Here is a 25,208-nt window from a genome sequence, read left to right as displayed (position 1 = left end):
CAGATCGCTCGTGTGCTATTAACAGTTCGAGTGGGTACCTACTTTGTACGCTCAGGCTCTGCGTTGGTCCCTGGGGTTGGCAGCCTGTGGACCCCGATCTCTGTCCTCCGGCTGCTGGTGCCTAAGAAAAATGCTTTTGCACATAACCAGGACGCCGAAAACGGCAACACCGCTGCTGGATATGAAACAGGCAGTATTTGGTGGGTGGTATTCGTTGAGCCTGCCAGGGAGCCTCCTCAAAGAGGCAAGTTCAGACTTGGAGGTGGTTAGAGCATTTCAGGACTTGGCCGTGCTGTTAATGCTGAAATGGCATTGTTATCTCTGTAGAATGTAGTAAAGCTGAGATAAAACTCGGGTGTTTACGACAGTCCTTAATAGTTTGGTCGCATTTACTATTGGATAGAAATGGAAGGCTAATTTTCAAATGAAATGTTTATTTCCACATCCTTACTGCTGCCTTACTTTGGGGTGCAAGATAGATTCGTTACGAGTGCTGCACAGTTCACAGATACACCAGTATAGATGTGCAACATTCGGAGGGTGAGGATAGGTTAAGGGGGGAAAAAAAAGGGAGAACAGTTAATTGTCAGAATGCAAGATTCTAGGTAGAAGTCGAAGGACATTTGAAGAAAAAAAATCCCAAATCCTGGAAGGTAGTTCATATTGGAACTAGAGTTTGAAACTTGAAATCTAAAAAGTAATTGTTTTTTTATTATTTATGGGTTTTTTTTAATGTTTATTTTTGAGAGAGAGCGAGAGCGAGAGCGCATGCGTGTGCAAGCAAGCTTGGGGGAGGGGCAGAGAGAGAGAGAGAGGGAGACAGAATCTGAAGCCGGCGCCAGGCTCCCAGCTCTCAGCACAGAGCCTGTTGCTGGGCTTGAACCCACACACCGTGAGATGATGACCTGAGCGGAAGATGGACGTTAACGAACTGAGCCACCCTAGTGCCCCTAAAAGGTATTGTTTTAGAGATAAAATGACTAGGCTTGCCACATGTTTTAATTGAGATATTAGATAAACTTCAGTTTTACTGATGGTTTGAAGTAGAATGCTTATTCACTAGAACTGAGTCCTAACCCCCTGTTAAACAATTATTAAAATTTCAGAAAGGAAAAGGGAAAATTAATTTTATTTCAGTGAGTATTTAATTTAATTGGCATTTTCAATGTATCCTCAATGTGGGTTATATACGGAAAGTAAGAAGTTGATCTGCTGCCATCCATGGTGCTAAATGTACTGATAAAAATAGGTTTATTCTGGGCACCTGGGTGGCTTAGTCGGTTAAGCGTCGGACTTCGGCTCAGGTCATGATCTTGTGGTTCATGAGTTCGAGCTTCATGTCAGGCTCTGTGCTGACAGCTTAGAGCCTGGAGCCTGCTTCGGATTCTGTGTCTCCCTCTCTGTCTGTCCCAACCCTGCTCACACTCTGTCTCTCTCTCTAAAAAATAAAACATTAAAAAAATTTTTTTTTTACTCTCTATAATGTATTTATTTTTTATAATTTATATTCAAGTTGGCCAGCACATGGTGCAACAATGATTTCAGGAGTAGACTTCTTAAACCCCTTCCTCATTTAGGTTTCCCCCCTCTCACAACCCCTCCAGTAACCTTTTGTTTGTTCTCCATATTCAAGAATCTCTTATGTTTTTGTCCACCTCCCTGTTTTTATACTATTTTTGCTTCCCTTCCTTTATGTAGATCTGCTTTGTATCTTAAAGTCCTCATATGAATGAAGTCATGATATATGTCTCTCTCTGAATGACTAATTTCGCTTAGTATAATATTCTCTAGTTTCATCCATGTAGTTGCAAATGGCAAGGTTTCATTCTTTTTGATTGCTGAGTAATACTCCATTGTATATATAAACCACGTCTTCTTTATCCATTCACCCATGGATGGACATTTGGGCTCTTTTCATACTTTGGCTATTGTTGATAGTGTTGCTATAAACATAGGGGTGCATGTGCCCCTTTGAAACAGCCTACATGTATCCTATGGATAAATACCTACTAGTGCAATTGCTGGGCTATAGGGTAGTTCTAGTTTTAATTTTTTGAGGAACCTCCATACTCTTTTCCAGAGCGGCTGTACCAGTTTGCATCCCCCCCCCCCCGCCACCAAAATATTTTAAATAGATTTATTTCATTAAGTTTTTACAGAAAACAAGAAATCCTCTGTTCTGATTTATTAGTTTTTGAAACATTCTTATATTAAAATGTATAAAGTCAATAACAGTAATTGTTCCTCACTATCAATGTCAACATTATGATATTTTTTTATATGTGATGCACAGGACTGTGTTTAATTGTAGATTTTTTGGGGGGTTGGAAATAACCTGTTATTTTGGTAATTGAAATACTGTATCTTCCCCAAAACCTCTTTTTAACAATTGTAGTTTTTAATTGGATTAAGATAAAGTGGTAAGGAGTCAAATACAGACTTTGGTAAATTGGAGGGGACAAGGGCCAGGCAGAAGTAGAGGGAAGACATAAATTGCTATCTTACTATTTTCAGCTTTCTGTAAGAGTGACAGACAGAGAGAGAGAGGGGCAGAGGTAATACAGAGAGTGTAGTGATGTCACAGAGAATGAAAGCCGGAGTAGGAAGTAGGAGAGCTGGATTTTAATTTGACCCTTGGTTCTTCACAGAATTAATAGTAACTTTGGGCAAGTGAACTTGGCTTTCTCATTTTAACTGGTTTCTGCAAAAGTAAGAGCTTGCATTCACTGAGTTCTAAAGCCATTTTCTCATATTATCGAAAGTTAAGTATTGTATCAACTCAAAAGCTTGTTATTCAAACTCTTCTGGTAGTTCTCTAGTGGCAGGTTTTAGGGCGCTGTCTTGGTCCACATATTTTTGTCACAGATTTGAAAGAATACATTCAAGGTCTATATTTAGCTGGTATTTGTTAGGTGGTTACTATCTGCCAGGCATATTATTGTAAGTGCTTTACATATGTTTTCTCATATGATTTTTTAATGTTTATTTTTGAAGGAGAGAGAGAGAGAATGAGCAGGGCAGGGGCAGAGAGAGAGGGAGACACAGAATCAGAAGCAGGCTCTAGGCTCTGAGCTGTCAGCACAGAACCCGATGTAGGGCTCGAACTCACGCACTGTGAGATCATGACCTGAGCCGAAGCTAGATGCTTAACCGACTGAGCCACCCAGGCGCCCTGATTTTCTCATACGATTTTGTTTACTGATGTTTCTATCCTCAAGTGTTTAGAATAGTGTGGAGCACGAGCTACTTGCTTAGTCAGTATATGTTGACTAAATGAATAACCCAATGACATAGTCTTCTCTGGGCCATTCCCTTTCTGATACACTATATTTATCCCTTGGGGTCTAGTCAAGGACTGGTCCCAACAACTATTCCTCTTCTGCATCATCTGTTTCTTACTGTCCCATTCCCATTACCTATTATAAATATCCATAACCATTGGTATTGAAGCCTGCTGTTTTCTTTCATCCTAAAACAACAACAAACTCGACTCACATTCCCCTCTAGATACTCACCTATTTTTTTCTGTTCTTTTTGTGTCCGCATTTCTCTGAAGAGTTGTCCATATTTGCTGTTTCTGATGCATTGCCTTTCTTTTTTCATGAATTTACTCCACCTGACTTTCATCCCCACTGTTTCAAAATAGTTCTTAATTATCAGGGTTTGTCAGTGTCTCTGTGTTGTAAAACGCAGTGATCGGTGATTATTTCTTAGACCTCTCACTATCATTTGAGACCGCTGAATACTCCTTGAACACTTCCTTCCTTTGACATGCAGGGTGCCACGTGCAGGACGGAGAGCGCTGGTTCCTCAGGGTCTACCCACCTTCTAAAACGTTGAGCCCCAAGGCTCAGTCCTGGGGGCTCTTTTTTTATTCTAGATTTTCTCCCTAGAAGGGTTTTTGTTTAGTTACAGGGTTATCATACAGTCTATATGTTGCCAATTCCCAGATATGTTTCTCTAGTCCTATTCCTCCTTCCAACCTCTGTATCCAGCTGCCTGTTGAAGGTCTTGACTTGGATATCTACTAGAATCTTAACATGCTCTAAATTGAATTCCTGACCTTGACGCTACTCCCAAACCTGTCCTTTCTGTAACTCCATCGTTTCCCAAGCAAGCTAGTCACAGTGATTATCATAGCAGTATTGGGTCTGCCTGGGCCACATAGTAAGTGGCAGAGGCTCCGGGAACACAAGCCCATGCTGCCAGAACGCCATGTAGTCCTCCCAGACTTCTCCCTTTCACTCACGTTCCACATGCATCTGTCAGCAATTCCAGCGGCTTTAGCTTCACTCCGTATCCAGAAACTGATGGTCTCTTACAGACCTTCCCTCTGTCACCTGTCTGAGCCCTTTTCATCATTTCAGTTATAGCCTTAACTTCTGATTTGCTCCTTCTGCAGTGTATTCTCAACACAGTGGTCATTTAAATTTTTTTTAATTTTATTTTTTTTTATTTGAGAGAGAGGCAGCATCAGCAGGGGAGGGTCAGACAGAAAGGGAGACACAGAATTCGAAGACAGGCTCCAGGCTCTGAGCTGTCAGCACAGAGCCCAACACAGGGCCCAAACCCAGGAACTGTGAGATCATGACCTGAGCCGAAGTTGGACGCTTACCCGACTGAGCCACCTAGGCGCCCCGACAGTGGTCCTTTAAAGCCCAAGTCAGGCAGTCTCTCTCTCCTGGTGCCCTCTCCATCTCACTTAAGATAAAAGCCGGCCTGCAGAGGTCCACAGTGCTACCTCTCTGCCCATTTCTGACTACTCTCCCTATCACTTTTGACAGCCTGCCACCTTGCTGCTTCTCACGCTATACCAAGTACACATCCTTTGCATCTGCTTTTCTTTTAGCCAGAATCCTCCTCCACATTCCCATGTTGTTTGCTTCCTCACTTCCCCAGGTCTCTGCTCAAAGGTACCTTTCAGGAGTCTTTTCGGGCTACCTTACTCTAACATTGCAACCCCCTCCTACTCTTGCCTGCTGTGGATCTCCATATTCCTGTTACCCTGCTGTACATTTTTCTCCGTAGCACCTAGCGTTGTGTAGCATAGTGTGGATATTACTACATCCCAGTTCTACAGAATTTAGCAAGTTAAGCCACAGGTGGGTTACTGTAACCTGTTCCTCTCAATATCAAACTGGGGTCAGTCACAGGGAGTGACCTGAGTGGTGACAGGTCATCAAACTAGGGTCCTAAGGAGTGGTTGAAAGAATTGAGATTTTTAAAAAATTATTTATTTTTGAGAGAGAGAGAGTGTGTGTGTAAGTGGGTAGGCTGTGCAGAGAGCCTGGAAGACAATCCCAAGCAGGCCGTGTGCTGATGGTGCAGGGGCTTGACATGGGGCTTGGTCTTCAGAACTATGAGATCATGACCTGAGCCAAATCAAGAGTTGGACGCTTAAGCAACTGAGCCACCCAGGCACCCCAGAAGAATTAAGGATTCTGACCAGAAAGTGGGATTTCACAGCTTAATCACAGCAGTGCTGTGTCTAATGGAAGAAGTTCTATGGTGTAGAACTAGGTCCAGTAGAGGAAAGTTACAGTGAGTTAAGTATATGGAAGATCTTCTGTAGTTTTATGGATGGTTTTGAAGATGGAATTGGACAACTTTTGAGTTTTCTGTTCTGAAAGGATTTAAATCAAAATCGAGGATGACCGTTTTGGAGGACGATCTTTCCTGCAGCATGGGGGTGCTGTTCAGGGACTCTGTCGGAAGACAAGCAGTAAGCCCTCTCGCTGGATGCGCCTGCGCCCTGTCCCTCTTCCCTGTCTGTGTGTATTCAGGATGTGTGATAAATAAAAATGTAATTGAGCACAAGAGGTATAGTTCTATTACCAATTTTGCATGGGGGGAGGAACTGAAAGAGGTTTTGAAATCACAAGATTTTATGATGCCGTTAAAATCGGAAATGAGACTAGTTTAGTGGGGGCAATTGTATTAAGCAGTAAGGATCAGATCATCAAAATGATTAGTTTTTAGGCCCAGGAAAAGCTCCTTTTAACATATTTCAGAGGCCATCATAAATTTTAATTTATTAATAGTGTTTAAGAGCTATTTTCGTGGAGCTGTAATTCACCATTGCATTGACCATTTTGAAAGGTTCAACTTCATGGTTTTTAGGATATTCTCAAGGTTGTACAGCCATCACTGCTCTCTGATTCTGGAGCCTTCTCATTATTCCCGGAAGACACTTCCATTTGCATTAGCAGTCACTTCTCACTGACCCCTCCTCCAGGACCCAGCAGCCACGTACCTTTCTGTCTCTGCTGATCAGTCTGCTCATATAAATGGAATCATATAAAAGGTGGCCTTTAGTGTCTGACTTTTTTTTTTTTTTTACCTCGTATGTTTTTAAGGTTCATGCCTGTTGTAACATGAACCAGTACCTCTTTCCCTTTTATGACTGAATATTCTGTTTGGGTATGGCACATTTCATGTATCCACTCATCAGTTGATGGACATTTGTATTGTTTCCACTTTTTGGCTGTTAGGAGTAATTCTGCCATCAGCATCCATATACTAATTTTTGTGTGAATATATGTTTCAGTTTTCTGGGGCACATTCCTAGGAGTAGGATTGTTGAAGGTAACTCTATGTTTAGCTTTTTGAGGAATTGCCAGACTGATTTATTTCCACAGCGGCTGCACCATTTTACATTTCCCACCAGCAACATATGAAGGTACTCATTTCTCCACACCATCATCAACACTTATTTTCCATTTTTGTGATTCTAGCCATCTTAGTGGGGAACGCTCCCATTTTAAAAATTAGTAAGCTTTGCTACGTTTATATCGCCTTCTAAATGACCAAATCCTGATACATGATAGGAGTTCAAGAGTTTAGAGGGGTTGATGAGAATATGATGTAATTAAAGCCCACATCATTGTATGTAACAGGTGGTAGCTACTCTGGTGGTGAGCACAGCAAAACATACGGTTTTCGCATCACTGTGTTGAATACCTGAAACTAATACAGCGTTGTGTGTCAACTGTACTTCGGTGAAAAAAATAAGCCAGCTTGTGGGCTTCACATGTGCTATGCTACCTTATCTTATCATGGCAGGCCCACGTTTCTCACAAGTAAGTGCCATTGGCTGTGAGGAAATTAGACTAACTCCCGCGTCCCTGGAAGACCAAGTCAGCCGGCAACATCATCTTGGCATAAAGACAACATACGACTGCTGTTGCATATCTGTCTCTACCTGTCCCTCCATTTCTTTCTTCACTGTCTCCTGTCTTATCTAGGAAGGGCTTGAGGTGGTTTTCGTAAAGATTATATAATCTACAGTAATGACAAAATATCTCTAAGAATAGAATCAGAACCAAAGAAAATAGGAATGAAAGAAGGAAATCTTGTGCAGAGAACATGATCATAAGAGCTAATGTAATTATATCATTGACTGTCATATTTGCCCATCAAATTATATTTGGCAAAGTTACTAAAAAGAGACGTGGTCAGTTATACATTTTGCCTTCATACTTCTTCTCCAGAGAAGCAAAATTTTTTATAGCTCTGAATTTTCTTTAATGCTTATTTATATTTGAGAGAAAGAGAAAGAGAGAGAAGGTGTGAGCAGCGGAGGGGTAGAGAGAGAGGGAGACACAGAATCTGAAACAGGCTGCAGGCTCTGAGCTGTCAGCACAGAGCCCGACGTGGGGCTCCAACTCAAACTGTGGATCATGACCTGAGCGTAAGTCCAGTGCTTAACCCACTGAGTCACCCAGGTGCCCCTTGCTCTGACTTTTTAAAAAGGCCTCAGGAGGGGCTTTATATAGTGGAAATAAGTGTACAGTGCTGTTCTCATAAAGCATTGGTAACAGGAGTATAATTTAACTGTGATACACTAGTGTGGGGTATAGTATTGGTCACACATACGTGAATGTCTCTTGCTATTTATCTTATGGAAATTTTAACTCTAGATATTAATGATTCTCTTTTTTCAATCATATTTTTCTTTTTTTTTTTTTTGTATACTGTGTTTTCCAGAACACCTACACTGAAGCTTGGGACAAGATATTTACCTAATTTCTGGTAAGTTGAGTGACTGGTTTAGAGATAAGTGACATAAAATAGTTGTATGCCTATAGTTCCAGTCACTGAAGACTTAAGAGAAATTTTAGTGACTGTGAGATTAAAATGATACTGATAAATTTTTATTGTATAATGTCAGAAGAATAGAGAATTTTTTTATAAACCTGCTTATGAAGGACAGTACACACAAATGTATGTCATGATTTCCTACTTTTATTGAATCAAGTGCTGATGCTTTCTTTTGTGAAGAGCAGTTATCTCAACATAGCCTACTTTGAGACACAAACATTCAATATGATCCACTTAAGATGTAAGTCAAATTGGGGGCGCCTGGGTGGCTCGTCGGCTAAGCCTCCGACTTCGGCTCAGGTCAGATCTCACGTTCATGAGTTTGAGCCCCGAGTCAGGCTCTGTGCTGACAGCTCAGAGCCTGGAGCCTGCTTCCGGTTCTGTGTCTCCTTCTCTCTCTGCCCCTCCCCCTCTCATGCTCTGTCTCTCTCTGTATCAAAAATAAATAAAAACATTAAGAAAAAAAGAATTCATTAAAGATGTAAGTCAAATTGTTAAGATCAGTCCAAAATTTCATTCTTCATCAGGTTTATTTTTCTTCTCAATTATAGCCTGAGTTATTTCAAAAGCTAAACCTGACATACTTCATGCACATGCAAATGAAACCTTATAATTTTCACATTTAAATCTGCAACAAAGTTAACCACTAACAATCTACTCCTTTTTGTTATTAAGAAATGATTCTATGGGGACGCTTAGGTGGCTCAGTCAGTTAAGCCTTGACTTCAATTCAGGTCATTATCATGGTTCGTGGGTTCAAGCCCAAGGTCGGGTTCTGTGCTGACTGACAGCTCAGAGCCAGGAGCCTGCTTCAGACTTGGTGTCTTCCTCTTTCTCTGTCCCCCCGCCCCATGGGGACAGGTTCTCTCTCTTTCTCCCTCCCTCTCTCTCAAAAATAAACAAACATTAAAAAAAGGAAATGATTCTGTGCGTTTTTGTAAACTGAAACATTTAACTTCTCAGTTGTGAGGAGAATAACTGGATTATTTTTCTTTTCTAGTGGCAAAATCAAAGACCTACGATGACAATGAAGAAAGAGACTGAATTTGTCATTTTCACCTAAAGAAAAATGATAGACAAGAACCAAACCTGTGGCATAGGACAGGATTCTATGCCCTATATGTCTTGTCTGATTCACGTACTAGAAGAATGGTTTGGTGTGGAGCACTTGGAGGACTACTTGAATTTTGCAAACTATCTCTTGTGGGTTTTTACACCACTAATACTTTTAATACTTCCGTACTTTACTATCTTTCTTCTCTATGTTACTATTATTTTCTTACACATTTATAAGAGGAAGAATGTATTAAAAGAAGCCTACTCTCATAATCTATGGGACGGGGCAAGGAAGACGGTGGCGACCCTTTGGGACGGACACGCGGCAGTCTGGCACGGTGAGCAGGATGACTTTGCTGTGTCACTGTTCATGTGTGTGACAGTGCACCTGTACCATGTTCTGTTTTATTGATCGGTACTGAGACGTAGAAGGATATTTCCTTGTCTTCTTTTATCTGTCTGCATGCATTGGGCACATATGTGTCTTTTTTAAGATGATTCTTTTTCCCCCCAAACACATTAGTTTTTATTAAGGAACCTTACAACAGTGTAGGCTGTAGCTACCTAGAATGTAAAAGTGCATACGTGAGACATCTGAGAGTAAGAAACTAATTAAAACTGTTCAGAGGCCTATTTTGAAAATGCTCCAATTATTCATTGTTTAATTCCATCTTGCTCAGAGTAAGTTTGACTTTCCTAGTATAGATTTTTTTTGAAAATGATTATAAACTGATAATATTAATATATTAATAATTATATTAAATAATATATAGTATAATAAATTATATTAATATAATAATAATTATATTAAATATGATCTATAGACCAGAATTTACCCATTTTCTGTTTGATTGATTTCCGAGGTTATTATGTCTCTTGAATAAGAGAGCTAGCAATAAGTTTCTCTCCAGGATGTTCATTCTTTTCTTTATCATTGGAGAGATTGTGATGTTTTGCATTTAATGATTAGTGGTTCTTTGTTTGACCATCATGAAAATTGCCCTCCTGTGGCCTGTTATCAAGAACTTGGTGTTTTTCTCTTCCAATTTTTATATGATTTGTTCATCATTTTTGCCTAAGGACTATATAAAAATTCAGTAGGTGTGTAACTAAGATGTGCTTTCTATTTGATGTTAAGCATCAAAGTGATTTCACAGAAAGGCACAGAAGGAGGCACAGATTTTGAAATAGATACCCGAGGAAATATAGATCATGGAAGGATAAGGCTGCTGTTAGCAGAGTACCAGTGACATTAGGCCAGTGTGACCGTGTGTCATTATTTTAATACTACATACATTCTTATAAATCTTTCTGAGCATTTGGTATGCCATGCATGGTTGAATGCTCAACATATATTAATTCTTTCAAAATTTAGAATAGAGTCTACATATTATGTTCATTTTGCAGTTTTCCTGTGAGCAAATTGAGGAACAGAGAGGTTGTTATTTGCCCGAGACACACTAGGAAGCTAGGAGGACGGGCCAGGATACAGTCTCAGGTTTCAGGCTCTGAAGCCTGTCCTCTTGTGATCTGTGCTCCGTGGAGAGTTTGTCCCAGGTTAGGGATTCAAGGTCAAAAGTATGGTATTCAGCAGGCTTGCAAATATTAGCCGTATACCTCTGACGTATTGAATTCTGAGTATGTACTCGTTAATACGAATGCTCCTGTCAGTCATTGCGGCTCTCATACCCGCTGACGGTATTTTACCTGAGACAACGTAACAGTCCTACGCTCCACGGGTGCACGTCCGCTGACACTGGATGGTGTCGGCCGCTGTGGCTTGCTGTCTTTGAAACAGGGACAGAGAACCTCTTTGGCATTGTTTACAATACTTACTGAGAATGGGTAGCCCCCTCTTACATATACGCCCCTCTATTTCAGGATAATATTTAACGTAAGGAATTTGACTTTATTTATATTTCAGGAGACAGGATTTAATTTAGATAACTTTAAGCACTAAGCTTATTTTATAATAGAATATATAATTTTGAGGTGTTTCTATGGTAACTTGGCATATTTTATTAGGATACGTGATACTCTTTTAAAAGTGTTTTTTTTCCTTATTTAGCCATAAAAAACGAGGAAATCGTGCCATTTACAACAACATGGATGGACCTCAAAGGCATGATGCTAAGTGAAATAAGTCAGACAGAGAAATACAAATGCTGTATGATTTCACTTATATGTGTCATCTGCAAAAAGGGAAAAACCCAAAGTGAGAAAAAGAGGTCAGACTTGTGGTTACCAGAGGCAGAGGATGGGGGAAGGGGAAGTGGAGGAACGTGGAGAAAGGTACAATTTGCCAGTCGTCAGATAAAGAAGGACTAGATATGTAATGTACAACATGATGACTATGTGTGATACACAGTAGTTTCTAAGAGTAAATGCTAAGAGTTCTTACCACAAGAAGAAAACATTTTACTGGTTTTTTTTATCTGTATGAGATGATGGATGTTAGGTGAGCCTACTGTGGTAATCATTTCACAATATGTGTAAATCATGCTGTGTGCCTTAAACTTATACAGCCATACATATTGATAGTTTTTCATTAACACTGGAAAAAATTTTTCTTTGCCCTGTTTAGTGACATCTATAAAAGGCATTTGTGGGCGTATTTGGATTTTGTATTGGTGTCAAATTAGTTTTTCTTTTTTGTTTCTTTTTTTTTTTTTATGTTTGAGAGAGAGAGAGCGTGCACAGAGCATTAGTGGGGGAGGGGCAGAGAGAGAGACACACAGAATGTGAAGCAGGCTCCAGGCTCTGAGCTGTCAGCACAGAGCCCAATGTAGGGCTCAAACCCACGAACCAGGAGATCATGACCTGAGCCGAAGTTGGATGCTTAACCAACTGAGCCACCCTAGGGGGCCCCAAATTAGTTTTAACTCATGCTTTTTAAAGAATCTTCACAGGAAGTTTTAAATGAATAAATATGTTCATTGTAAAAAAAGTAAAGAAAGTAATGGTCACCTAAAATTTACTATGCAATTGCGTTTTGTTAAGATTGTGGTAAGTTTATAATTTTCTATAAGTGTGGCCAGCTAGTATTTTTCTTGTCACTAGGTTTAGTGACTTCTAATGACTACATGGAACTCTGTAAATCTTATAAGATTTAATCAGTTATTTGTTGAGCGATCAGTTATTTATAATTTGTTTACTGTAAGTATCTTTGTATAAGAAGTTATATTTTATAGTCCTATATATAATTTAAGTGCTCTGTCATTTTTCAAAAAATTTTAGGTTTTTATGTGCCTATAGTAAATATTTTTTGACTCATCATGCCTCTAGTAAATCAAGACACATTAATTTGATGTTTCTTAAATACCTATGTTTCTAGGTAATTTGCTTGCTGGTGAATCAGTGAAACTCCTAACCTCAAGTTAACTTTTAAACTATTAAAATTTTTTACTTATTTTCCAAAAGCATTTATTCCTAGAAAATATGAATTTTATTTATTTATTTATTTATTTATTTATTATTTTAGAGAGAGCATCAGCAGGATTGGGGCAGAGAGAGAGGGAAAGAGAGAGTGAGAGCATGTGCACATGAATGTGGCAGAGAGAGAGACAGAGACAGAGACATGAAATGAGAGGGAGACAGGATCTCAGGCACGCTCCATTCAGTTAGTGCAGAGCCTGACACAGGGCTTCTTGAAAGTAAGAATATTTTGAAAAGCTGGACTCTTAATATTTAATATTTCCCCTGAAAATTAATAGGATGATGAAGAGTCCTCAGTGAGATATCCAGATGTTTTTGAGAACATTAAAAGCTATATATTTTAGCACAGCTGTCTAGGTAATGATGACTTTAACATTAAAAGCTATATATTTTAGCACAGCTGTCTAGGTAATGATGAAGTAGGAATATTGTATCTTTGGGGCTTTTAGTTGGTTTTATCTTGTTTGATTTTGTGTTCATTTTACAAGGGAAATTTACTCATTGTCTGAAAATACTTACGCTTACCTAATGCTGTCATAACTTAAGTTCATTGACAAACTCAGCTTTCTTATTATTATTTTAGAAAGAAATGGATAGATTTTATTCTCTATGGAAAATTTAATTGAGGTCTTAAGAGACTCTCTCTACTTCAGTTGGGAAAGTGTTCCTTTAACCCCTTCTGTCTTTCATGCAGTGAAACTCAGACTGCCTGGGCTCAGAACTAGGTTTTCCCCAGTTACTGGCTGGGTGGTTTTGGCACGTTACCCAGATTCCATTTCCCCTTTCCCTCCTCCTCTTTGTTCCCTTTCTCTTTCCCCCTTTGCTTTCTCCTTCCTTCCTTTTGCAACAGTTACGATTTTTTTAACTTAGTATTTTAAAAAATGTAGAACCACAAGGAAGTTACAGAAATAGTGCCACGAGTTCCTGCGTCTTTCTCACCCAGCTTCCCCTAATGTTAACATCCTACATAAACATTTCTACAGTTATCGAATTAGTGGTACAATACCGTTAACTAAACTGCAGGTCTTACTCAAAGCCTACCAGTCTTATCACCAGCGTCCTTGCCCACAGTCCCGTGCTGCATTTAGCTGCCAGGTCTCCTCCAACCTATGATGGTTATTTAAACAGTTAGGTGTTTGTTTGTGTTTTATGTGTGTGTCTTTCATGACCTTCACCATGAAGAGGACTGCTCAGTTATTTTGTAGACTCTCAATTTAAATCTGATGTTTTCCATAGTGAGATTGAAGTTACGCATATTTAACAATACCACAAGGGTGATGTTGTGTCCTTCTTGGTGATTTATGTCAGCGGTTCATGATGTTGATACGTCTTATTACTGACGATACTAACTTTATGTGGCTAAAGAGATAACTGCCATGTTTCTCCACCATAAAGTTGTTATTTTTACTTTGTAATTGATAAATATTTTGGAGGAACAACTTAAAATAAGTAATCTTTCTCTTCAAGCAAGATACTTCATGTTTTTGAACCTCATTTTCTTCTGAAAAATGGGTTGTTGTAAGGATTCAGTGAAATTTCACATTTAGTAGTATTCAGCATAATTTCTATTACCTACTAAATGTTTTGTAAATGTTAGCTATCTTAATTGCAGAGCATCTTTCTCCAATATTTGGAAGTCACTAGAATACGTTGTCTGTATCTTGATCATTATTAAGTTCAACTTAGCACACCTATTGTGTTCAGAGTCCCTAGTATTTTCAAGATAATTTTAGGCCATCAAATTTTTTACCATTATTCCTAATAAGAAATACCCCATGTACACACAGGTATATGTACTATTTCATGAGAAGTATATGTACTTTCTGTATGTGATCTGTTCTATTTTCTATCCTACTTTCTTATTCAAAAGAGAAAAATACCCATAATTCACCAAATGATTTCGTAACTCACTAATAGATTGCAGCCAGCATCTGCGAATCGCAGATGTAGCTTAGCATGGACGTATCTGTAGTACAAGTTACAGTATGGGGCAGGAGCAGAGACTTTGGAGTCAGACACATGCGAGTCACCCGTGTGACCTGAGCCCAGGGCCCGCGCTCCTCAAAGTTTGCTCCCCATCCCCCGACAGTGGTTGGATGGACAGTGACAATTAATTACCATTGTGATTGCTTTCTCTGAGCTTGTCTCGCTCATCAGATCCCCTGAGGATTGGTGTACCATAGGCAGGAGATGATGGGACTGCATTTTGAAACAAACTTCGGGCAGAGGGAGTGACTTAAGAGGTTTTGGCGGTTTTAAAATGCACAGGACTTGATGTCCAGGTAAATATGGGGTCTTGTGGGAGGAAGAAGTTAAAGTGCCCTGAAGTTTCTACTTCTCCTAGACAGGGAAATGTTGGACAGGAAGCCTTTCATTTAGAGGCAGTTACATGAAGGGAAGCATAATAGTAGTAAGGTATATTTAGAGAGCCACCATTTGTTCCTGTGACTCATGAAAACATCTGACTAATATCACCTAAGAGGCGACTGGACTCTAAAAGGCCTTGAAGATGTTGGATTAGAGTAACAATCCACAGATGCTTTCTGAGCGGTGCATGGTTTGATCACACCTCTGCTTTCAGAGCGACACAAGTAATATTTGGACCTCATGTTTATTGCCACTGTGGTAAACCATAGTTTTTGTCAGTAATTGAATTAACTGAATTTTTCTGCTATCAACTGGATGATTTGGTATTATGTAAGTACAATTATTTACTTCTCTTTTTTTTAATATTCTGGAAAGCAAGAAGGAACCTCAGGAATATTCTGTGTAGAATACCTCAAAGAAGTATTTTTTATTGTATTCGTTATTTCTCAAAAAATTTATCTGAGGGACAATTCATTCTTTTGGTAACCTTAGACCACCTCAGTGATCCTCAGTGATTGTTCTGTAGAGCTAAAAGTAAATCGAATTACTTGAATTAGAGTTAGGTAATTGGAAAGAAATGTTAAAAGTATAGGGAGGGGGCCCCTGGGTGGCTTCGTTAGTTGAGCGTCCAACTCTTAATTTCAGCTCAGGTCATGATCCCAGGGTCGTGGGATTGAGTTCAGCGCTGGGCTCCACACCTGCTTACGATTCTCTTCCTCTTCTCTTTCTCTTTCTCCTTCTCCCTCCCTCTGCCCCTCTCTCCTGCTCACACATGCTCTCTCTCTAAAAAACAAACAGTGTAGAGACACTCACAATCTCAAAATAGTAAATTCAGTTTTTAAAAACATTCTTTTAAGTCCATGTGAGATATCACCAGGTACTTCGTTCTTTCACTACTAGAACCACAGTTACCACACTTCATTTCATCTGTTTGGTGAAGACATTGTAAACCACTTTTAAAATGAACTTCCTGCTCCAAAATTTACACTGAAGTCTTTATTGTTTGAATGCTTGTTTCTTAGCAAATCAAATGGGGATAAACTTTAGGAAAGAAACCGATAGTTCCAGATTTTCGTATTCTGGACTTCCGTGTTGTCTCCTACCTGTGAGCGGCAGGCCCTCTGGGACAGCTCTTGTGGGGGCCGCATGGCTTCCGGAGCCTCCTGTCCTGTCCTGCCCTGGCCACTTGAGAGATCCTTCCTTCGGACCCTTCCTTTTACTGTGAGCTCATTTCTGTACTTGGCCTTTAAACACTTGCTTTTCCCCCCCTTGTTTTTGAGGGATTTTTTTTTTTTGAGAAAGATTCCTGCAACATTTTTATTTAACTGAATGAATTGGAGTATAAACCAAAAATTGGTGTTTCTTTTATGACATAAAAAAATAATAATAGCAAAAACAATTTGTATATCACTTTATAGTTTCTTTTCCTTTCTAAAAATTGAGATGTAATTAACATGAGTTTCAGGCATATAACAATAGTGATTTAATATTTGTATGTATTTGGAATGATCACCACAATAGGTCACCATACATGGTTATAGAAACTTTGTTTTATTGTGATGAGAACTTTTAAGATTTATTCTCTTAGCAACTTTCAAATATATATTGTGCTGTGTATCATGCCACCATGACTTATTTATTTTATAACTAAAATTTCTATTTTTTTTGCCACTTTTGCCATTTTGCCCACCCCCTACCCCCTACCTCCCGCCTCTGGCAACCACCAATCTGTTCTCTGTATCTGTGAGCTTGGTTTTTTTGTTTGTTTTTTTTCAGTCCACATATAAGTGAGATCATATGACATTTATTTTTCTCTTTCTGACTTATTTTACTTAGCATAATGCCCTCAAAGTCCATCCTTGTAACAAATGGTGTTAAGTCATCATTCTTTTTAATAGGTAGGTAGTATTCCATTGTGTGTGTATATATATATATGTGTGTGTGTGTGTGTGTGTGTACACGCTGTATCTTCTTTATCCATTCGTGCATTCGTGGACACTTTGTTTTTATATCTCGGCTATTATAAATAATGCTGCACTGAACATGGGAGTGCAGATCTCTTTCTGAATAAGTGTTTCTGTTTTCTCTGGATAGACACCCAGAAGTGGAATTGCTGGATGGTATGGTAGTTCTACTTTAGCTTTCCGAGGATCCTCCATAGTGTTTTCCGTAGTGGCTGCACTAATTTACATTCGCACCAACAGTGCACAGGGGTTCCCTCTTCTCCAAACCCGTGCCAACACTAGTTATTTCTTGACTTTTTGATAATAACTATTGTAACAGATGTAAGGTGATATCTTGTTGTGGTTTTGATTTGCATTTCCCTAATGGTGAGTCATGTTGAGCATTTTTCAGGTACCTGTTGGCTACCTGGATATCTTTGAAAAATGACTGTTTAGATCTTCTGTCCATTTTTTTATGTTTGTCCGTTTTTCCTGTTTTGTTTTTTTGCTATTTTTTGAGTTGTATGACTTTGTTTTGCATGTTGTTTATCAGATACATGGTGTGCAAATATCTTCTTCCTATCTTCAGTAGGTTCTCTTTTCATTTTGTTGTTGATTTCTTTTGCTGTACAGGAGCTTTTAGTTTGATACAGTCCCACTTGTGTATTTTTGTTTTTGTTGGATTTTGAAATCCGATTTAAAAAACCATTGCCACATCTGATGTTAGGGAGCTTACTTCCTAGGCAGTCTTCTAGGAGTTCGTGGCTTCAGGTCTTAACATTCAAGTTTTTAATCCATTTTGAGTTAATTTCTGTATGTAGGAGATAGTAGTCTAGCTTTATTCTTTTGAATGTGACCATCCAGTTTTCCCAAACACTGTTTATTGAAGAGACCGTTCTTTCCCCATGGCATATTCTTGGCTCTTTTATCAAAAATTAATTGACCATATATGTGTGGGTTCGTTTCTGGGCTCTCTGTTCTGTTCTACTGATCTGTGCGTCTCTTTTTATTTCAATACCATACTGTTTTGCTTACTATGGCTTTGTAATATAGTTCGAAACCAGGGAACATGATGCCTCCAGCTATGTTCCTTCTCATGATTGCATTAGCCTTTCAGGATCTTTTGTGGTTTCATACAAATGTTTGGGATTATTTGTTCTATTTCTGTGGAAAATGCCATTGAGATTTTGGTAGTTACTGTATTGAATCTATAGACTCATTGCTTTGGCTGGTATGGACATTTTAACAATACTAATTCTTCCAAGCCATGAGTATGGGTTATCATTTCATTTATTTGTGTCTTCAGTTTCTTTCATTAAAATCTTATACTTTTCAAGGTATAGGTCTACTTATCTGCTTGGTTAAATTTATTGCTAGGTATTTTATTCTTTTTCATGCATTTATAAATGAGATTGTTTTCTTATTTTTTTTGACAGTTTGTTATTAGTATACAGAAACACAACAGATTTCTGTATATTGATTTTGATCCAGCAACTTTACTAAATTTATTAGTTCTAATAGTTTTTTGATGGAGTCCTTTTTTTCAACTTAATTTAAATTTTTTTACTATCATTTTTTTAAATTAAATCCAAGTTAGTTAACGTATAGTGTAATAATGATTTCAGGAATAGAATTTAGTGATTCATCATATAACACCCAGTGCTCATCCCAAAAGGGTCCTCATTAATGCCCCTTGCCCATATAGCCCATCCCCTCATTCAGCACCCCACCAGCAACCTTAGTTTGTTTTCTGCATTAAAGGGTCTCTTATGGTTTGTCTCCCTCTTTGTTTTTATCTTATTTTTGCTTCCCTTCCCTTATGTTCATTTGTTTTGTATTTTGAAGTCCACATATGACTGAAGTTATAGACTTTCTCTAATTTCACTTAGCATAATACCCTCTAGTTGCATCCACATTGTTGCAGATGGCAAGATTCTATCCTTTTAGATCGCTGAATAATATTCCATTGTGTATATGTGTATATGTATATGTGTATGTGTGCACCGGGGTTCCCTTGAACCAAAGCATGTTAGAAGGAAGCCTTCGGAGATCACACACACACTCATATACACCACAACTTCCTTATCCATTCATCAGTTGATGGACATTTGTGCTTTTTCCTTACTTTGGCTATTGTCGGTAGTGCTGCTATAAACATTGGGGTGCATGTGCTCCTTCCAACTGGCACTCCTGTATCCTTTGGATAAATACTTACCAGCGCAGTTGCTGGGTTGTAGGGTAATTCTGTTTTTAATATTTTGAGGAACCTCCATACAGTTTTCCAGAGTAGTGACTGCACCAGCTTGCATTCGCATCAGCAGTTCCTCTTTTTCTGCTTTCTGATGAGGTCTTTAGGGTTTTTCTGTACGTAATATAATGTTGTCTGTAAATAGTGAAGTTTTTCTCCTTTCTTTCCAATTTGGAGGCCTTTTCTTTCTTTCTCTCGCCTACTTGCTCTGGCTAGGACTTCCAGTAGCATGTTGAATAAACATGGGGAGAGGGAGCATCCTTGTCATGTTTCTGATCTTGGAGGAAGAGCTTTCAGCTTTTTATCAGAATGTGATGTAGCTGTGAGCTTGTCATATGTGGCCTTTATGATGTTGAGGTTCATTGCCTCTATACTCACTTTGTTGAGAGTTTTTGTCATAAATGGGTATTGAACTTTGTCAAATGCTATTTCTGCATCTATTAGGATGATTATTTGATTTTTATTCTTCCTTTTGTTAATGTTGTGTATCACATTGATTGATTTGCAAATGTTGAACCATTTTTATGTCCGTATAATAAATTCCACTTGATTGTGGTATATGATCCTTTAAATGCATTACTGAATTTGGTTTGCTAATGTTTTGTTGAGGATTTTTACATCTGTGTTCATCAAGGATATTAATTAACCTGTAATTTTCTTTTTCTAAAAGATGTTTATTTATTTATTTTGAGAGAGAGAATCTGCGAGCAGGGGAGGGGCAGAGAGAGAGGGAGAGAGAGAATTCCAAGCAGCCTCCGCACTGTCAGTGCAGAGTCCGACACAGGGCTTGAACCATTGGACCGTAAGATCATGACCTGAGCCGAATTAAGAGTCAAATGCCTCACTGGCAGAGCCATCCGGGTGCCCCTATCATTTTCTTTTCTTGTGACGCCCTTGTTTGGTTTTGGCATTAGGGTAAAGCTGGCCGCATAAAATGAGTTCAGAAGAGTTCTCTCTTCTATTTCTTGAAAGAATTTGACAATTTGTATCAATTCCTCTTTGAATGTTTGGTGGGATTTATGAGTGAAGCTGTCTTTTGGACTTTTGTTTGTTAGGAGGTTTTTGATTACTGATTCAGTCTCCTTACTTATAGTCTGTTCCGATTTTCTGTTTCTTCATGATTCATGAAGATACAACCGTGGAAGGTTGTATGTTTCTCAGAATTTACCATTTCTTGTAGGTTGTTCAGTTTCTTGGCATGTATTGTTCTTAGAATCTCTTACCCTTTGTATTTCTGTGGTATCAGTTGTAAGGTCTTCTCTTTGATTTCTGATTTAATTGTTTGAACGCTGTCTTTTTCTTGGTGAGTCTAGCTAAAGGCTTGTCAACTGTGTTTATCTTTTCAAAGAAACTGCTCTTGGTTTCATTGATCTTTGTATTGTCTTTTTAGTTTTTATTTTCTCTCTAATCTTTGGTATTTTCTTCCTTCTACTAACTTTGTTCTATTACAGATTCTTGAGGTGTAGTTAGGTTGCTTATCTGAGATTTTTCTTGTTTTCTTGAGATAGGCATTTATCACTATGAGCTTCCCTCTTAGAACCGCTTTTCCTGTATCCCGCGTTTTGTTATGGTTATTTCCATTTTCAAGGTATTTCTAAATCTCTTTTGATTTCTTCATTGACTCATTGGTTATTAGTAGGCTTTTTCTCTTGGCTGGAGCCAGCTGAGGCTGAGGTCTGTAAGGGCACCTGACAGCAGGGAGATGGGAAGGAAAAACAGGTCTTAGAAAACAGGACTAGAGCCATGATCACATTTTATCTGCTACTCAGAGTGTAAGTTCCAAGTCTTGTGATAAAATATGCAGGGTGTTTTCCTCTGAAGCATAGGTGGATATTCCCCACATCCACCAACAGCACAGGATTGCTAGAAAAATGTGTTGCTGGTTGGTAGCAGTGTGAAGGGCAGTAGACAGGTTAATCTCTTTAGCTGTCAGAGGAGAAAAATGTATGGACAGGAAGCCAACCTTGAACCAAAGCATGTTAGAAGGAAGCCTCCGGAGACCACCCGCCTCCACATTTCCACCAGCCTTTCATTCTGCCATTTACTTCTTTGCTGAAACTCTTGCGCCTCCTTACATTGACTTGGAGTAGGGTTTACAGTGTGGCGGGAAGGAAAGACAAGGGGTGGCACACGTCTTTCATGTCACCTGTGCACAGGAGACATGTTTTCTTGACATTAAGTTCAAATGTTTCATCATAGCTTTTTCCCTGCATGTAGTTAGATTCTATAAAATCACTTTTGTTTTAATAAATAAAATACTGGGAATTTCTAAAGAATAATATATGTTTGTGAATGAAATAAAAGTTTTCAACATTATTAAGTTATTCATTTGTAAATAAAAGTTTAAATGGATGTCTTATTTTGCATTGAGTCAAGAGTTTCCTTGTTTTTATCAACGAATTATTTTCATACATGTGCTACTGAAGCAAGCGCTCAATGAATTGTTTTATGACTCACCGTTAAATTTTACTCTAGGTTGTGTTATCTCAGGGAAGCTGGAACTTAACTGACGTGTCCTACCCTGGCCCTCTTCATTCCTGCCCTTTATCTGCTCATTACCCCTTTTACAGCCGGCTTGTAACAGGACTAATATCCCGTGGAAATGCCCTGTCGCAGGCTTACACAGAAAGCTTTGGAGTGTGTTTTTAAAGCTAGTGCATTCATCAAATGTGCTTGATGTTTTAGAGATGTGTGACTCCTTGGATAGCTTTGATTAACAACCAAAGAGAGTCTTAGGTTTTAATGAGTCTGTTAGATTGGAGTCCAAAGGTTTTCTTTTATCTTACAGGTTTTATGATTCTAAGATCTTACATGGTGTTTCCGTAGAGGGCAATAATGCTTGTTGCTTTTATTCATACACTTTCTAAAAATTAATGTCCCATGTATTCTACAAAGGACTTATTTTCTCATATCATTTGTCTGTAAGTGCCAACGTTTCCCTCTCTTTAACGCTTTTGTGTGTTTCCTACAAACAAGGAAGTTCTTCTATTTAACATCAGTAAAATCATTAAAGTTAGGAAATTAACATTGATATATTATTAATCTTTAGGTCTCATTCAAGTTTTGGCTTTCCATTCAACTCATTGTTTTTTATAATTTCATTCTACCTGCTGAAATGAATAATCTGGTTACATATGTGTTTATTTTTCCACTAAATCCTGATGACTTAAACTTTTGGGTCTGGTTCTCTTGATTAAAGAATCTCGACAGTGCATTTTTTTTCTTTCTGTTTTGTATGTTTCATAATTTCCTTTTACTGAATTCTGGGCATTGCTTGTAACAGAAAGTAGAGAATGAGGTAAACAGTATTTATAACTGAAAATTGACCTTTTTCTGCCAGGCTGTTAGTGAGTAGGGAGGCGTTTACGTCAGCCTACCTTGTAGTTGGACTGGAGTTGTGTGTTATTGTGACTCTAGGTACCTTCAGGTCAGTGCAGAATTCAACCTCCTGCTGCCGCCTGTGCGAAGTGCGGGCCTGGAGCGCGGGCGGGTGTTTGTTGGCGGCCCTCCTGCACCTCAGTGCAGCTTGCCTGCCGCAGCGACACGTCGTCGCTGCTGTAACTGCACGTGAGGCCGGTGGCGGGGTGGGGGTGGCAGGGCTAGGCCTCACTTTCCCTGGCCTAGCCAGACCGCACGCAGGCCCTGTCCCTGAGTGTCTGAGGCTCAGCTGGGAGCTTTCCCAGCGTCCTTCCTCTTCCTAGTGACAGGCAAACTGTGCCGTACGTGGGTGGGCCTTTGGGGTCGGCAGCAAGCTTCTTGTGCCCTTCCTTCCAGGGCTAGTAGATCTCTTCTTGATACCACTTCAGAACCCGGGCCTACTGTCTACCTCCCAGGGGCAGATCCTTTGGCTTCTACCCCCCACGCCCCCAGGCCCAGTGGACTTTTCCCTGGGAGTGCGATGCTGGGGGGAGGCAAGGGTGAGAGGAGGGGGAGTGAGCTCTGACCTTTCCAGCATCAGATGCCTTTGTGTGTGCCCTTTCCCTAGGAGCGATGGGAGAGTTCCTTGCGCTTCCCCCAGCGTCAGGTTTTGATTTTCCAAGAGAAGCTTCCAAGAAGCAAGTGGGGTTTTGTTCTCAATGCCATTTGCAGGGCCTCTTTTCAGTCTCTTATCTACTGTGCCCCCATTTTTTCATGTCAGCACCACTGAGGCCTCTGGAGGCCTGTTGCTGAGTGCGTGCAGACGCTTGCTTGTGTCTGGGCTTCCCAGGGATTCTGTACTCAGTGGCCACCTGCACTTGGCCTTTAAATTTGTTAACATCTCCGTTATTTTCTTCTTACTTTTAGGGCCCCTCTGGATTCTCCATACTCCGTTTATCTCTCATTAGAGGGGCTTGGAGCGCTCAGTTCACCTGATGGAGAGAGCGACCCCAGCTTTCTGACACACTGCTTGTTCTTGCTTTTTAGGGGGGGAATGAGGTTCTCTTACAGCTAGAATTCATTCTAGTTTTCTCCTTTTCCGTTTTTGTAGCCACCTTCTCCAACAGTGAGAAACCTGGCTCATGTTGTCCTTAATGTGCAGACTCATTTGACCAGTCCTCCTATATTTAATCAAGCTCTTGTCACTGCCACCACCCCGTGCCACTCAGGGATACCATTTTACACCACTCGGCTGACCCCCCCATACCAACTACTGGAGTATCTGAGTGCTGTCCTCTAAGCCCGTGCTTGTCCCCACTCCTGGCTTCCCTCCCTTCCCACCCAGGCCCCAGCTCCGCGTTCTAGGCCGTTCCCCGGTGGGGGTGTCCTCTCAACTCTGCTTGGGCTCTGACTCCCCACTCGGGGCCATCTCATGGGGGTGCCCTCCTCACCCTGCCTGGGCTCCAGCATGCCCTCCCAGCCCCTGTTCTACCCCAGCCTTGACACTGGTCCACCTAATGGCCGTGGGACTGATTCGTGGGAAGAGGGAAGGAGAGAGAGGAAGGCTCATGCACTTCAATGAGAAAAGACTGACTTTCTGAGTTTAGTAACCATCCTTTAGTGTAAATAAACTCATAAATATATTTAAGCATCTGCAACTGTATTTTGTCTTTCTCACAGGTTATGAAGTCCATGGGATGGAAAAAATACCAGAAGAAGGACCAGCACTTATAATTTTTTATCATGGAGCTATTCCCATAGATTTTTACTACTTCATGGCTAAAATTTTCATCCATAAAGGCAGGACTTGCCGGGTAGTAGCTGATCACTTTGTCTTTAAAATCCCAGGTAAGTTTTGACTGTGGATAGTGGTGTTGTCATGATCTGATTATGTTGATACGTCTGTGTCCTTGAGATCTCTAGTATCATTTGGAAAAGCATTGTGCCTTTTTAATGTAACACACTTAGAACTCTAATTTGGGAGTATCTAATTATCTGATTTATGTAATATATCTAAATATAAAAACATGGTCAAAAATGTCACCTAAATTTTTTCTTTATTAACAGGTATTTTGTTATTATTTGTATAAGTTAAATCCTGAACTTCCACCTAAAAAAATTGTAACTTTTGCCAAGCAATTAATTTATATTTTAGCATAGAAAGTAGTTGATTTTTCATATGATGAATTTTTCCATGAGATACTAATTTTCAAGTTTAATTTCATGGTAGTTAGAGTTTGATTACTATGAGTATTACAGCAAATCAGACTTACTTTAAAAATCAGACAGGATATATTTTGTCTTCATATAATAATGTTATTTCAGAAATATGAGTCTATATGCCTTTATCATACTTAACTTGCCCACTAGACTTACTAACTCTTAAAGTTAAGGACTGTATTCCTCTTAACTGTTCATAAAGGCTTTATACTTTTTATTTTATTTTATTTTTTAATGTTTTATTTATTTTTGAGACAGAGCATGAGTGGGGAGGGGCAGAGAGAGAGGAAGACACAGAATCAGAAGCAGGCTCCAGGCTCTGTCAGCACAGAGCATGATGCGGGGCTTGAACCCACGAACGTGAGATCATGAGCTGAGCCGAAGTCGGAGGCTTAACTGAGCCACCCAGGCGCCCCTATACCTTTTAAAAAAGATTAATGAACCAAATGATTTCAAACAGGTTTTAAACAGCCATTCTAAAA

The 25,208-nt window shown here is 39.5% G+C and overlaps 1 protein-coding gene across 7 annotated transcripts in view; it reads left to right on the top strand.

Annotated features, from left to right (window-relative positions):
- The window catches only part of TMEM68 (transmembrane protein 68), a 48,305-nt gene that overhangs the window by 752 nt on the left and 22,345 nt on the right, over positions 1-25,208 (top strand). For 4 of the 7 annotated variants that reach the window (XM_029923563.1, XM_029923560.1, XM_029923562.1 and 1 more), the window contains exons 2-4: positions 7,987-8,031; positions 9,101-9,494; positions 24,187-24,354. In XM_029923563.1, coding sequence (XP_029779423.1) covers positions 9,170-9,494; positions 24,187-24,354 — 493 coding nt within the window. In that variant the 5' untranslated portion in view covers positions 7,987-8,031; positions 9,101-9,169. Of the gene's footprint in view, positions 1-7,986; positions 8,032-9,100; positions 9,495-16,792; positions 16,857-24,186; positions 24,355-25,208 lie in introns of those variants that run through there. The other 3 variants (XM_029923561.1, XM_029923564.1, XM_029923567.1) reach the window with 3 other exon arrangements.

Source organism: Suricata suricatta, chromosome 15 (assembly GCF_006229205.1).
Source record: "Suricata suricatta isolate VVHF042 chromosome 15, meerkat_22Aug2017_6uvM2_HiC, whole genome shotgun sequence".
Taxonomy (NCBI): domain Eukaryota; kingdom Metazoa; phylum Chordata; class Mammalia; order Carnivora; family Herpestidae; genus Suricata; species Suricata suricatta.
This window is presented reverse-complemented; position numbering and strand designations above follow the sequence as displayed.